At 38.4% G+C, this 14,953-nt stretch overlaps 1 protein-coding gene across 3 annotated transcripts in view; it reads right to left on the reverse strand.

Annotated features, from left to right (window-relative positions):
• Positions 1 to 2,206: 2,206 nt before the first annotated feature.
• Positions 2,207 to 14,953, reverse strand: part of JPH1 (junctophilin 1) — a 113,510-nt gene continuing 100,763 nt past the window's right edge. The window contains exons 4-6 of one of the 3 annotated variants that reach the window (XM_032421586.1): positions 10,893 to 11,542; positions 4,698 to 4,793; positions 2,207 to 2,906 (exon numbers count right to left, since the gene is read on the reverse strand). In XM_032421586.1, the coding sequence (XP_032277477.1) occupies positions 4,713 to 4,793; positions 10,893 to 11,542 (731 nt within the window). In that variant the 3' untranslated portion in view covers positions 2,207 to 2,906; positions 4,698 to 4,712. The other 2 variants (XM_032421587.1, XM_032421589.1) reach the window with 2 other exon arrangements.

Below are 14,953 nucleotides of genomic sequence, written 5' to 3' on the forward strand. Positions count from 1 at the left end.
AAATGGCAAGAAGGTGACATGTGACATACATTCCTAAGACCAAAGACCTCTGTTGCTTTCCCTTAAGCAAATATCGTGATTCCATTGAACACTTGGTGTTGTTCTTGATATTTCATGAATGAGTTTGCTTGGGGCAAGGATGGGAAAAGGAAAGACTTGTACATGAGTACTGTAATGTTCCACTGAGTCTGTCTCTCCCTCCAAATCTTCTCTCCAGAATTCTCTTCAAAGATTGATATACTCTTTACGGTGGTAAGTGGGCTGCTTTACCAGTCACTAGCTGAACAAATCTCAGGCCCTCACTTCTGTGTTAATTCTAATAGTTTACCTAAATCAGATCATGTTTTCTGCCTTTTTATGGTTGATGAGTATGACAGTGTGGAATAATAATAACCAATATATGAAATGAAAAAGCACATTTAGAATCTGATCTGGGACTCAGATACAAATTTTTATAACTTTTTGGCTACCCTTGGGCAAGTCATTTAAATGCAGGAATTCTTCCCTAGGGATCTTGTAAGAATCTAATGAGTCACTTAAGTGAATATTCTTTGTAAAGCAAATGTCTCACATCATACTATACAGAAAATTGCATTTTAGCGTAGAGAAGGAACTCTGGTGAAGGGTGGCCTTTGATTTTCACAGTGAAAAAGGAAGAAAGAACATAATATGACCTGTGACATAATTAAGCTTTAAAAAGAGGCCTTTATAGTGGGATCTCACTCTCTTTTTTAATGTGTTTGAGACACTTATAGAAATTAACATTTTTTTTTTCCTAGTTCCTCCAACTGGCAAAAGCTAACACAACAGTTACTATGAGCCAGGCACTGTACTGAGCACTTAACAGAAATGACCTCATTTCACCTTCACAACCACACTGTGAGGTCAGTGCTCTGGTTACACCCATTTTATAGATGAGGAAACCAGGGCACAGACTAGAGAAAAATCCATAATCAGTCACGACCGTAGCCGAGAATTTTATCCATATTCACTGCATTCAGGACTATTTATTTTATTCTGTATATTTTGCTATTTCCTCCTACTCCCATACATGAGATTCCTATCAGGGCTAGTACCGAACACTGAAGTACTTGTCAGTACTTTTGGGGGCAGAAGGAAATGCTGGACGTAGATAGTTCCCAAACCCAGGCTAATCAAACCCAGCCTGACGAGCCGTTGGTTATGCTGTGCTGACCGAATAAGCCCCGTGTGCAGCCACATACTGGGTTGGAAAGACGAGGCTACGCAAGTTTCCAGAGCACGGGAGGAGGGCTGCGGGTCGCATCGAGTGTATGCCTGGGAGCCTGCTTACCATAGTTCCTGAAACAGTTATTGCATTAAAAGGGCACATAGAATATTTTCCAGATTTCCCAACCACAAAGCCTTTACCCCAGCTTTGGCTTCAGCCATCAAAACTTGTGGTTTGGACCTGAAACTGGAATCAATAATCTTTCTAGCACCCTGTGCTTTTTCCCACCCGTTCCAGAAGAGTCTGTGTTCCATTCTTTTAGATTTTACTGGGAGATGAATCCCTTAAGCTGTTCCATCTTTTACTACTTAGAGGTGCTAACTTGATGCGTTCTTTATACAGGGGTGTCCAAGACCTTAGCCTTCAGCAGGAGTGGCTCGTTTGGGAATGTGAAAGCACCATGGCGGCTCCCTGGGAAGCTGTTTTGGAGGTGGGCCTTTCACTGTCCCTCATAGGGAGCTTGCTAGGTGTCAGGGCGGCCTGGGCCGGTACCCGATGGCTTCAAAGGGAGCCCAGGGGCTGGAAATTCTAGTGGCGGCAAGTTTATTATGCACAGTGTGCCTAAGCTTCCCGAAATGTGTCTCAACAGGGGCCATAGCAACATATTAACTTATTTGAGGCACAATTGTCCAAAAACTTTAATTACTTGAAAAGTACCCGTGCAGGAGGGGGATTTACTCCAACTTTGAGTTTTCCTTAACAACAGGGGCAGACTTAAAACCCTGGCTAAGGAACTAATCCAATTAATGAAGGCACTAAGCAGGAAAATGAATCTTATTTTACAAAATTAGTTGGAAAGCCCAGGATGAAAGAAACGTAGAAAGAAATAATGGTGCAACTACCTTTTCCCCTGTGGCTGCTTTGAGCATTTTGTACCCCATTTTTGTCAGTTTGTCAGCAGATCTTTCTCTTAATACAACCCACCAACCCCCAAATTCCACGTAACTCGACAGTAATTGACTCACAAAGGAAACACACCTGCAACTTTATTAATAACCAACTTTCTCTTTTTATTAGAGCGGATACAGTTGTGAAAACTGTACATTATACATTTTGGTTTCGAGGATTATAAATAAAGGAACTCAGGGAGTTCTTTTTTTTTCACAGCAAGAAACTTTAAATAAACAAGGTCATGTTTTATTAAGTACATTGGCAGACTTCATGTGCTGTCCAAAATGTAGAGCACAGTATAACAACCCATTAGAAAGAGCCTTTCATGTAAAATACAGCTGTGCACATTTTAGAAAAATACCAACAATTTGAGCTTTGTTTTTAAAAAAGCTTATAAATCATACATATATTTATAAATGGAAACATGCTCACTTTATAAACATATCCTTTAGTTATCTGTTACCCATTATTTCCAAAGCATTACACGTTTTAAATAAACAGTAAGATTAAATATTTTATTTTTTAAAAAAAAAAATCCGTTTTCCCAGCATCAAGAGCTATGGGGTTAGGAAGGCGCAGTGAGAGTACGGAGACTGACACAGGAGCTTAAACGTTTCTTGGCTAAAAACGTACTTCCTAAATTTAAAAGTCAAAGCAAAATGTAAAAAATAAATAAATATACAAGTTGTAATTTTCATTTGCTCTCTTTCTGCTTTCTTCTTTATTCCATATTGGTCACACCCAGGATTCTCAACATATTGCACTTCTGCAAAAAACATCACTGGGTTACTACCCTGCAGGTGACAAAGCATTCAGTCCACACCTGTGCTAACACGTGAGTGGTCTCTTCTGCATTGAAAAGGTAGCAAGAATCTGATTAAACCATGCAGATCATGAAAATATTTAGGAATAGCTAGCTCCTTCTCCACAATGTAATGTCTTAGAGAGATTTAAGATACCTTTCCCCCCCTGATTTCTTTTTAAATAATTATCTTTATAAAGACCACGTAGTGTCTCTAAGTAATAAGCATGCTTCTGAGTAATAAAGGATGAATTATAAAACAGCAAAAAAAAAAAAAAAAATCAGATGTCAGAATAACAAAGGACTGCAAAAGACAAATATTTAAATAAAAATGTCTAAGCCTTTAAAATGTGAAATAAAATTACGAAAGGACTTTGAAACACATGTAAAGGCGTAAAATTGAGAAGCAGAGGTTTAACAAAGCTTTACGCTCTACCTGAATGTATTCAACAAAAATTTAAGTTGGAAGAAAAAAAAAGAAAAAGACCAGAGCAGTTATTAATAGCATCTTGCTTAACCTTCATGGGAATTAACATAGTCACTGACAAGATTTTATTTGGTTGTAAAGTACGTCAGCAATGAAACTGAATCCTTTAAACACTGATTACTGCAATCCATGCAACGTTTTGACTACACTTCTTTGAATTCTGTTGTCTTTCAGCTTTTAAAATTTAGCACCTCCTAAGGGCATAATTAAAACTATTTAAAATTATTTCTTAGGAAGGTATAATGCCTTCATCACTGCTAAATTTTAAACAGCTTGTTACAGGTTTAGGAAGACTAAACGGCATAAAAAAAAAAATGATGTATTGCTATGGCAACGAACACATCTTCTCTAGAATGTTATTGTTTCTTTTCCTTGAGATGCAACAAGTGTGTTTCCTCCAGCCAGGACCACACGTTGTAGAGGGCTATACATCCTACTTCAATAAACAGCAAGAATGAACAGAGGCGTGCACAAGCAAACGAAACGTTCTCTCCCAGAACATTCCAGGAGATGTTAAAGCAGCAGGTCATGGCGTAAGACTGGTGAGTGATGCTGCTACCTATTTCTTCTAATGAGATAGGAGTGAATGTTGGAACCATGGCCGCAGCAACACAATCCTCCGACCGCATTCTTCGGGCAGTCGTTTGTTTTCCCAGCTCCCTACTAAAAACGTCAGATGGTAAAATAGTAAGGCAGCTGTTGACTTCCATCAGGAAAAAAAAAAAAAAAAATGCAGCTCCATACATTTCCAGTTTAGTCACACTCTGCTAGGACAGATGGAGTAGCCAACGCCAAGAACTTCGCCGGATGGGGGCTGCTTCAGCAGATTTTAAGAGAGAATGATTATTAAGTTTTGCTCTCCAACACGGCTGCTTGCTTCAGCTCCCAGAGGACCCCAAAGCCACAAAGCATTCCCAGGGGGACCGAACAGGTCCTCTGGCTGAATTTTCCAAGTTTCATCTCTTTCGCGATCCCATCCTAATTCCAAGCCTCCTTCCCTGAGTCTGAGTCTGACTGGGGTGTGCCATTTAAAGGGCTGATGATGCCACGGCAGAGAACTGTGGGCTAACACCGCTAGTTGTCATGACTTCACTGAAGGGTCAAAACAGTTACAGCATTAAGTAACTATGTTGAATCACATTCAGGCACAGCCAAAATTAAAGTGAAGGACAATATGCAGTTGTTTAAAAAAAAAAAAAGTAAATTGAAATAATGGGAAAAGAATGTTATAGATGGTGATTTTATATAGAAATTAAGGCTATTCTTACCTTTCCTAATTCCAATCAAGTTAGAAAGTGAACAAAAAGAATGGCCAACCCGATATTCAACAGCATGACGAGGACAATCATGACTGAATTAGGGCCCTGGAAACGAAACAGAACAAAATAAGCATAATGTTTCCATGTTAATATCCACATGTAAGCTAGCTCATAAAATCAATTACCCCCCAAAAATAAACAAATAAATACATAAATAAATAAAAACCTCAACCCTGTTGCAGTGAATGACAGCAGCTCCAAAAGGTATAAACTAAAAATAGCAATGCCGTATTTAGGTGCAGCCGTCTCCGCACTTTCACTATGAAATGAATCCAGTCCTGATTAAATCTAAAAAAAAAAAAAAAATGACTAACAATCTAGTTCATTCACCTCAGAACATCTCACAACAGCAGTCTGGGTGAGAGTTCGCCATAATGGGGTGAGGGACTAACGGAGAGTGGATACGCACTTTTTGTTAAGGTGTAATTTAGATGAATTATTTCCTCATGAAGGCAATTAGAAAGTAAGACTAAAATCTTTAGGGGTACTGAGGCCTCTCAGGAAAAATTTAGGACTCTTGCTTTTCCTGGTCAGAGTTTTGGATACCACCCCATCCTTAAAGTAAAAATTGCAAGCGGGAAGTTAAACACTTGCAGAAATTATCTTATAGGTCTTAATTCTTCACTTCTTTGCTCACAGCCACCACGTTTCAGAAATCAAGTTCTATTAAACTGCAGAATCCTATTTTGATAAATACGGCTGTAATAAATACCAGCTAGCCAAGGTACCCAAACTTTCTTTACTTGTTTAAAAAACCAACCTTATTGACCCATTGTTCAAGAGCTGCTCATGCTTGACCATCTTTATTACAGAGACCTGATCTTGGTATTTACTATTAAAATAGTGTCTAATTTTTTAATATTAACTGTGTTCTAAACTGGCCTTATGAGGTAGGTGGGGTATTTTAATTGTTATTTTACAGATGAGGAAACAGTTGTACTAGATTTGAATACTGAATGAGGCTACATTGAAACAGGATAACAGAGTCCTCAAATGTGGTACTGGTGTGATTTTTGGAGGGGGGGCGGGGAGGTAAGAAAGACTGGAATTGCAATTGGTCCAGTGCTCATGTTGCAAGATAGAGAGCTTGGGTCACATCCTTATAGGAGGTCTCCTCCCCAGCTGGGGCCACAACCTCCCTGGCAGGGGTCAGAGTGCCCTGGTTTTCGTTTCTCATAACACTTTGCACTTTGTCACTTCTTGTTAATCTCCGTCTTTGCCCTAGACTGAGTTCCATGGTGGTGGGAGCTGTGCTTTGTTCACTGCCGTGCACCCGGGGCACATATGGGTCACCCAATTCATCCAGGTTTTCATTATGAACACCTGCTATCTTCTGGTACTTTTCCAGGTGTTGTGGATGTGGTTGTTGACCTTATTAATTCACTGCCTTAAATGAAGAACAAGGTGATTAGTAAAATCAGAGTGGGGGAGAAAAGGAAGTAAAAATGGGTATCCTTGAGATGGGGACTACTAGGAAGAAGAAAAACCCTAGTTCCTAAACCCCAAGTAAAGGGGAGGAAAAAGCACATTTATTGCAGGTCTTTATATGCCAGGCAGTGGGCTAATAATAAGTATTGTTGGGTATATGATTTCTTCTTCACAGGTGATTACAAGTTACAGAGCTCCGAGAAGGTAAGTGTCTTGCCCAAGGTTACTCATCCAGTTTAAGCAAATTACAAAACTAAAATTAAACTTTGTCTACTTCAGAGCTGTTTTTTTCCCCTATATCCCTGTATAGCTATAGGCCTTAGTTTAAAAATAATAATTTCTAATCAAGTTCTTGAAAATGGCATTTTCATCTATATCCTCTGATTTCGTGGTAGCAGAAAACCAATCAATCTTGATAGGACCAATTGTTCTTTTAGAATAGTTGTATTCTAAGGTACTAGGAGGGTTCAAATCTATGTAACTCTTCAATAATGATTAACTTAAAATGTCTAGTGTAGGAAACATAACTCAGAAAATAATTGAAATCTTTCAACATCATAACTCAGCATGGAGATTAAGGAAATGCTATTACTATCACAAACTTTGATTAGATTTTGCTCATGAATATATTAAGTTTGGATTCATGTAACTCTTTTGGGCCAGTGGATTTAATTCATAATTCCTGAAGACAGTGATATTAAAGATGAGGAAAAGTATATGAGGTCAGAACAACACAATGTAGAGTTCAGTGTCTTATAGTGGACCAAGGAAAAGTAGAAAAACAGAGAAAGTGCCTTCAGTGAATCTAACTTCAAAAGTCTAAGCTGTGTCTGGACTTTTAACTCCCATTTCATAAATCCTTACAAGGTTCCATGAGTTTATCTAACTTTTTGAATTCATTAGCATTTCTGGATGGAGATATATATATATATATATATATATATATATATATACATGTACATATTTATATATAAATATATATATAGACATGTATATATATTCAACTGTACAACTCCATTTATAAAGCTTTTTTTAAAGATGATTCAGTGAAGATGAGGGTAAGGCAGCAACAAAAAATTCAAACAGCAATCAGGTGGCAAATAAATTCTGGGATGCTGTGTTTAATAGGCAGATCTCAAGACGTGACCTCGGTGTTCTTCAGGTACCTAGGCTGGACACGGGGTGGAAGGCTTTAAGATGAAGTCTCATAAACATGACTGTGGTAGCCAGTTGTAGCTTAAAATAGCAAAATGAAAAAACAAATCAGTCTTGCTTTTCAAGACTGACTGAGACAGGTGTAATAAAAGGAGCTGTAGCAGGGCAAAGTGCAAATCTGGATTGGAAGAACTTTTAGGCAGTTAGAAAATAAAGTGTGGGGAAATATGGAAATATGAAGTTCTAACTCAAGAAATGTATCTTTTCTTCAAAAGACTATTACTCATTTAAAACTGAGGAATCTTCTGAAGAGTTACTATAGTCTGTTAAATCTAAAATTTCTCTAAAAACATGAAAGAAAAAAAATTGAATTTAATATAAATAGGCAAGTTTATATGTATTTACTGTTTGTAGGGTTTTAGTGTGTGTGTACTTGGTTCAAAATTGACGTGATAGGGATGCCTTAATTTCCAAATAGAACTGGAAGAGAGTAATGGCTAAGAAAAAGTGCAGGCAGTTCTCAGAAGGAGTCAAGATAGATTGCGAATTAGAAGACTCCTTGCTAGTCTGTTTGATGATCAGGCTGTAATGATGTCTCTACTGGATCCTGCCCATGTTGCAAAATCCTACAAAGAGGTGGGTACCGCACAGAATGTGTTTCCATGGAATATCAGTCTGTGTGCAACCATGGCCCACAGGAGTCCAACGTTTCTCAAGAAGGTTATAGAGTAATCCGTGGCATAGCCCTCCGTCTCTTACTGCTTATATCAAGTAGTTAAATTTGCTAAGTATTAGCCTGTGTCTCAGAAGGTTTTCTGTTTTTCTAGGAGATGGCTATCCAGGGTGGTCCTGAGGATGGGTCAAAATCTATTGGAATATTTATGAACTATTTTATGCTTCAACGACTACAGTATTGGGGCAATAATGGCCACTGCTTTTTGAGCACTTACCATGTGCTATGCACTGTGCTAAGAGGTGTGTAAGTACTAACTCATTTAATCTTCAAAACAGCCCCATGATATAGGTAGAGATGAGGAAAACAACTCACAGAGCAGGTAGGAAACTTGCCCAAGGTCACACAACTGAGAAGCAACACAACTGGGATTTGAACCTAGGAAGTCTGGCACCAGAGTCCACAGCCTTAGCCACCAGCGTATCCTGTCTCAGTCAATAAGCTGGTGACTAAAATTCCAGATCCCAGTGTATTCAACAACCCTAAAAATGACGATTCTGACTCATACGAGATCTCTCGGTTGCCCACAACGAACACCGCTTCAGTCTGGTTTTTCCCTCCAGTGTGTGCTTCGTTGTGAATATTCCTTTGAGTTTTCAAGTTATTTATAAACCTCTAACTTACACAGTGTCTATCTCAAAATTGTACGCAGTACTCCTTAGTTTTAAAGGTGGTTCATTAGCTACCTTCATGATGATTTTATCACTTCTAAACTGTCAAGAAAACAGTCATCAGGAGTGTGAAAGGCAGTTTTGTGTTATGATCAGGAAAAGAAGGTTAACTGTTAAAATCTTCACATGAAGGTGCCAAGGCAATCTTGACTTCCGGTTCCTGCCATGCACAGAGGCTGCAGAGGGCTAGGCCGCCTTTCTCCTGGGATGTGGAAGGGAGCCCTAGAGACCAGCCTACCAGGCTGCAGGATGCTTGGCTACCTCCAAGAATCAGATGGTTCTGCACATAAGTAAAAAAGATACTTTTCCTAAATAAGGAGGCTGTGAATTTATCACACAGTAGTAACATTTCACAGACTGTGTGTAGGACACTGGGCCATTCACTTCCTCTTAGGCAGTTCTAGAGGTCAACTGAACCCCACTACTGGGTACTGCAAGGTAGAAACTATATGGCCTTGCATTGTTTGAATTTCACCCTTGTAAATCAGGCAAACTAATACTAATCGACTTTGTTTGTCTTAAAAACCATTTATCCCCATGGAGGATGACTCTCAGGAAGTTAACGTAGTTAATCTGATTAATTTAGACGTAGATGATAAAAAAGATGAGAACCAGTGTTTGTAAATGTTAGCAAAATAAACCTAAGAAACAGCAAATGTAAGTTAATAAAAAAAGATGCATTTCAATTGTTTAACGTTGTTACTGTTTAAACCTGTTTTTTTCTTTTGTCTGTTCAGTTTAAGTTGGTCAACAAGAATATAATACAACTCTCTTAATCTGCACCTTTATGCAAATGTCTCAGAAATTAGTAAATATTGGGTCAGCTGTGGCTTCTTCCCTAAGCTGCATTTAACACGCAACACCTCTGTTCCAAAAACATGTGACTAGGTCAACAGATCAGTTGGTCAATTTTTTATTAATAATTACTTAGCTTCAGGATTTTATAAATTCTATAGAATTTGATAAAGTATTAATTCCATATGTTATTCAAATAAATCTCTACATGCTCATCAAATGACACTTATCAATAACAAATAGCTTTCTGGTTGAATAATTAAAACCCTTAAATGCTCAAGACTAATTGAAAATAAAACTAGCATTTACCAGAAAACTAAACTTTTAGAAGCACTTATACTGAGAAGTTAGAAGACCAAAGTAATTTTAAACAGTTGAAAAGAAAAACAATGTTCTAGTGGCAAAGCCTAATTGAGTAAAATCCAAACTATTTAGGAGAATAATTCACAATAGCTACAAAAAATGTTCTTTTGTCTAAAGATGCTGACTGGAGTATCTTTTCCTTCTCCTTCACTTTTAGTCTGTCTTTTTGGGTCTGAAGTGAGTCTCTTCTAGGCACACAGACATAAATAAGTCTTGTTTTCTATCCATTCCTTTATGTCTTTTGTGAGGCTCAAGAGCACGGCTAAGAACCTAGCAACTGGTGGTGGAACTCTTTTCCCAGCTAGGGCTGTGAGAGGACCCGGCCCTTGTCAGCGCCCATGATTCCTTTCTAGGCAATCAGAGAGTTAGCTACAGTGATGGACTGTGTGCTCCTCCAAAATTCATATGTTGAAACCCTAATCCCCAGTGTGATGGTATTTGGAGGGGGGCCCTGGGTCATGAGGGTGGAGCCCTCATGAGGGGATTAGTGCCCTTGTAGGAGACATGAGAGAGCGTGCTGTTTCTCTCAGCCCTGGGAGGGTACAGCAAGAAGGCCTATGAACCAGGAATTGGGTTCTCACCAGACATCGAGTCTGTGGCACCTTGATCTTGGGACTCCCAGCCTCCAGAATTAGAAGAAAGAAGAAATTTTGTTGTTTAAGCCACCCAGTTTATGGCATTTTTGTCATAGCAGCTCAAACTAAGCTACCACAAAACTTACTTACCAAGAAGTGTGGGGAAAGGCTTGCTAACACATGATTCAGTAACAAGCTGGCTACCTGAATGATGTTTAAGATGGGTGACTGAGCAGACAGGGACAAATTTCTGCCCCAAGAGCTCTTTGCTGTCTCAGGCTACAAATGTGCTAAGCTCTATCCTACGCAGTCCTATGCTCGTCAGGACTTTTGCCAGACAAGCTGTCATCAAGATGCAAGTCACCCTACGCTGCTACCTGAAGGAACCAAAAGGAAGCAAAAAAACACATCGTGCACAACTTACTGAATTGGCTTCTTTTTCCAAAGAAGGGCATGAATCGTTGCTTGCTGGATTCTTTGGTATAGCAAGTTCAGACTTCTTAGCTTTTGGCTCAGCTTTGCTTTCTTTGGCAACTGGTTTTGTCACAGATTTAGGGGGACTCCATTTGTTGGGTGCTGGCTTGTGCACCAGCGCTGAGGAAGACGGGCTTGATCCTTCCTCTTCCTCCACGTCTTCTGGGGGATGCTGGGGGGCGTTCAGTTTCACATAGTAGCCGTGGTACTGAGAATGCAGTTCCCCATTACTGGGGTTGGGGATGTGGTGGCGGCCAGAGTACTTGGACGTGGGCACCATGGCTCCCACCTCCTTTGTGGGAGCCTTTGACATCAAAGGCTTATTGACGATGGCTGTCACCTGCTCATCAGCCACACTCCGTTTGTCTTGGTTGAGTCTTGCCCCTGAGCTGGGGTTCTGCTTCTTTGTGGGTTTTGGGGAGGAGGGCTGGGCAGAGTGGCTTTGTTTGGGACTTGCTTCAGGAGACCTGGGGGGTGTCGTGCCTTTGCGATAAAAATGAGGAGATTCCTTTGGTGTAGGTGGCTTTTCTGGTACTTTTTCTTCTGGATTTTCTTTAGCATCTACACCTTCCTGAAATCTCTGTTTGATATAATCTGGGCCTGGGGAAAAATTGACAACAGAAGGAGGGTAATAAAAAAGATAAGGCATAAAGGCTTGTTCCTTCTGGCTATCTATATGCATTTTTGCTACGTCAGATTAGCCATTCCTTTTTTTTCTTTTAAAAATATTGCCAAGGCTTGGATTAAACATAAGCACACCTCATTTCTGAGGGGAAAAGATTATTTGTTGCAGAGGAAGTTAATATTTACCATTATTTATACTATTTTGATAGCCATAAAAGTTAAACAGTTCTGACTTCCTAATAATTTCATCATTCCTGCCTGCTTGCAGAACACTGAGGTGAAATTCATGTTGATGGAGCACTGGTGATAACACCATAATTGATCTGCATATTCAAATTTTGCAGAGTAACTAAAACACAAAGTACACACTCAAGTTGACTCTTGTATGTTTAGTAGATTAAAGTATTTAAATTACTTAATAAATTAACACTTAACAGAGCATCTACTGTGTAAGTAAGAATAGAACCTGCAGATGACATTTGTAATGCTACTTCATCAAAGGATCATTTTTTATTTTTTTTAAAGATTTATTTGAGAGTTGGGGGAAGGGGTAGAGGGAGAAAAAGACTTCCCACTGAGCAGGGAGCCTGATGTGGGGCTTGAGCCCAGGACCTGAGCTGAAGGCAGATGCTTAACCCCTTGAGCCACCCAGGTGCCCCATCAAAATATCACTTAAACCTCCTGGAGTCCTTCAACAGCTTCTGCAAGCATCAAAGTCATGACAAGCAGTTGTCTTTTGACACACTAGTCCCGGGATTTTTTTTTTCTTTTTCTAAATACTTTAGGATTGTTTATAACAAATATGTTATTTTTCTAAATGGAAAAATTTGCATTTAAAGAAAGGGGCCCTGATATAAGTGTTGCTACATGGACTTTTTTTTTGTTTTCATTGGCATGGAGTATCTTTTCCTACCCCTTCATTTTCAGTCTCTCTCCTTAGGTCTGAAGTGAGTCTCTTATTGGCATATATAGATAGGTCTTGTTTTCTATCCATTCCTTCATTCTATGTCTTTCAACTGGAGCATTTAGACCATTTACATTTAAAATAATTATTGACAGATATGTACTTATAAAAAAGCTGGGGAAGCAATACTTATATCAGACAAAATAGACTTAACGACACAACGAAGGGCTTTACATAATGATAAAGGGATCAATCCAACAAGAGGATCTAAAAATCTAACTGTAAGGATCTATGCATCCAACACTGGAATACCTAAATACATAAAGCAAATATTAACAGGTAGTTATTTTCTGCCTGGATGATCTATCCATTGATGTAAGTGGGTGTTAAAGTCTCCTACTATTATTAGATTACTGTCATTTTCTCCCTTTAGAAGGGAGCAGTGCCTTTGAATGATACATTAGACCAGATGGACTTAACAGATTATATACAGAACATCCCATCCAAACCCAGCAGAATATACATTCTTTTCAAGTGCACATGGTACATTCTCTAGGCTAGGTCACATGTTAGGCCACAAAACAAGTCTCAATAAATTTAAGAAGACTGAAATCCTATCATGCATCATTTCTGACCACAACAGTTTGAAATTGGAATTCAATTATAAGAAAAAAAAAACTGGAAAAAAACATGTGGAGACTAAACAACATGCTACTCAACAAACAAAAATAAAAACACAGTGATCCAGATCTTTGGGGTGCCCTAAAGGGACATCTACGAGGGAAATGTACAGCAAATACAGGTGTACCTCAAGAAAAATCTCCATCTAACCTTATACCTACAGGAACTAGAAAAAAAGGGAAAAAGCTCAAAGTTGGTAGAAGGAAGGAAATAATAAAGATTAGAGCAAAAATAAAGGAAATATAGAGTAAAAACACAATAGAAAAAAATGAAACAAAATTGACATTTAGCCAGCCTAAGAAAAATGACAAAATCAGAAACAAAGGAAAACAGCCAGCACCACAGAAATACAAAAGAGACTACTATAAAAATTATATGCCACCAAATTGGATAATCTAGAAGAAATGAATAAATTCCTAAAAACAGTCTTCCAAAACTGAATCAGGAAAAAATAGAAAAATCTGAACATATCAATTACTAGTAATGAAATTGAATTGGTAATCAAAAACTCCCAACAAATAGAAGTCCAGGACCAGATGGATTCACAGGTGAATTCTATCAAACATTTAAAGAAGAGTTAATACCTAGTCTCCTCAAATTATTCCAAAAAATAGAAGAGGAAGTAAAGCTTCCAAATTTATTCTACAAGGCCAGCATTACCCTCATACAAAAACCAGAGACATTATAAAAAAAAACTACAGTCCAATAGCTCTGATGCACACAGGTGCAAGTTCCCAATAAAATATCAGCAAACCTCATTTAACAATACATGAAATGAATCATTCGCCATGATCAACCCCCAATTTTGGGGATGCAAAGGATGGTTCAATGTTTGCAAATCAATCCATGTGACACACTACATTAACAAAATGAAGAATAAAAATCGTATCATCTCAATAGATGCATAAAAAGCATTTAACAAAATTCATCATTTACTCATGATAAAAATTCTCAACAAAGTGAGTTTAGAGGGAACATACCTCAACATAATAAAGGCCACATATGACAAGCCCAGAGCTAACATCATATTCAGTGGTGAAAAACTAAGAGCTTTTCCTCTAACATCAGAAATAAGATAAGAATGTCCACTCTTGCCACTTCTATTTAACATAGCTCTGGAAGTTCTAGCTGCAGCAATTAGACAAGAAAAAGAAATAAAGGCATACAAATTGGTAAGGAAAAAGTAAACTATTTGCAAAAGACAAGATACTATATATAGAAAACCCCAGGGGAACCTGGGTGGCTCAGTTGGTTAAGTGTCCAGCTCTTGGTTTTGGCTCAGGTCATGATCTCATGGGTCATGAGATCAAGCCCTGTGTTGGGCTCTGCACTCAGCAGAGAGTCTGCTTGAAGATTCTCTCCCTCTGCCCCTCCCCCCACTCACGAGCTCTCTAAAATAAATAAAATCTTATTTAAAAAAGGAAAACCCTAAATACTCCACCAAGAAACTATTAGAATAAATGAATTTGGAAGTTGCAGGATACAAAATTGATATATGGCAATCTGTTGTGTTTCCATACACTAATAACAAAGTGGCAGAAAGAAATTAAGAAAACAATCCCATTTACAATTGCACCAAAAACACTGATGAAAGAAATTGAAGATGACACAAATGGAAAGACATTCCATGCTCATGGATTGAAAGAATTAATGTTGTTAAAATGCCCATTCTATCCAAAGCAATCTACAGATTCAATACAATCCCTATCAGAATACCAATAGCATTTTTCACAGAACTAGAACAAAAATAATCCTGAAATTTGTATGGAACTACAAAAGACCCTGAATAGCCAAACCAGCCT

Source organism: Phoca vitulina, unplaced genomic scaffold (assembly GCF_004348235.1).
Source record: "Phoca vitulina isolate PV1807 unplaced genomic scaffold, GSC_HSeal_1.0 scaffold25, whole genome shotgun sequence".
Lineage (NCBI taxonomy): Eukaryota > Metazoa > Chordata > Mammalia > Carnivora > Phocidae > Phoca > Phoca vitulina.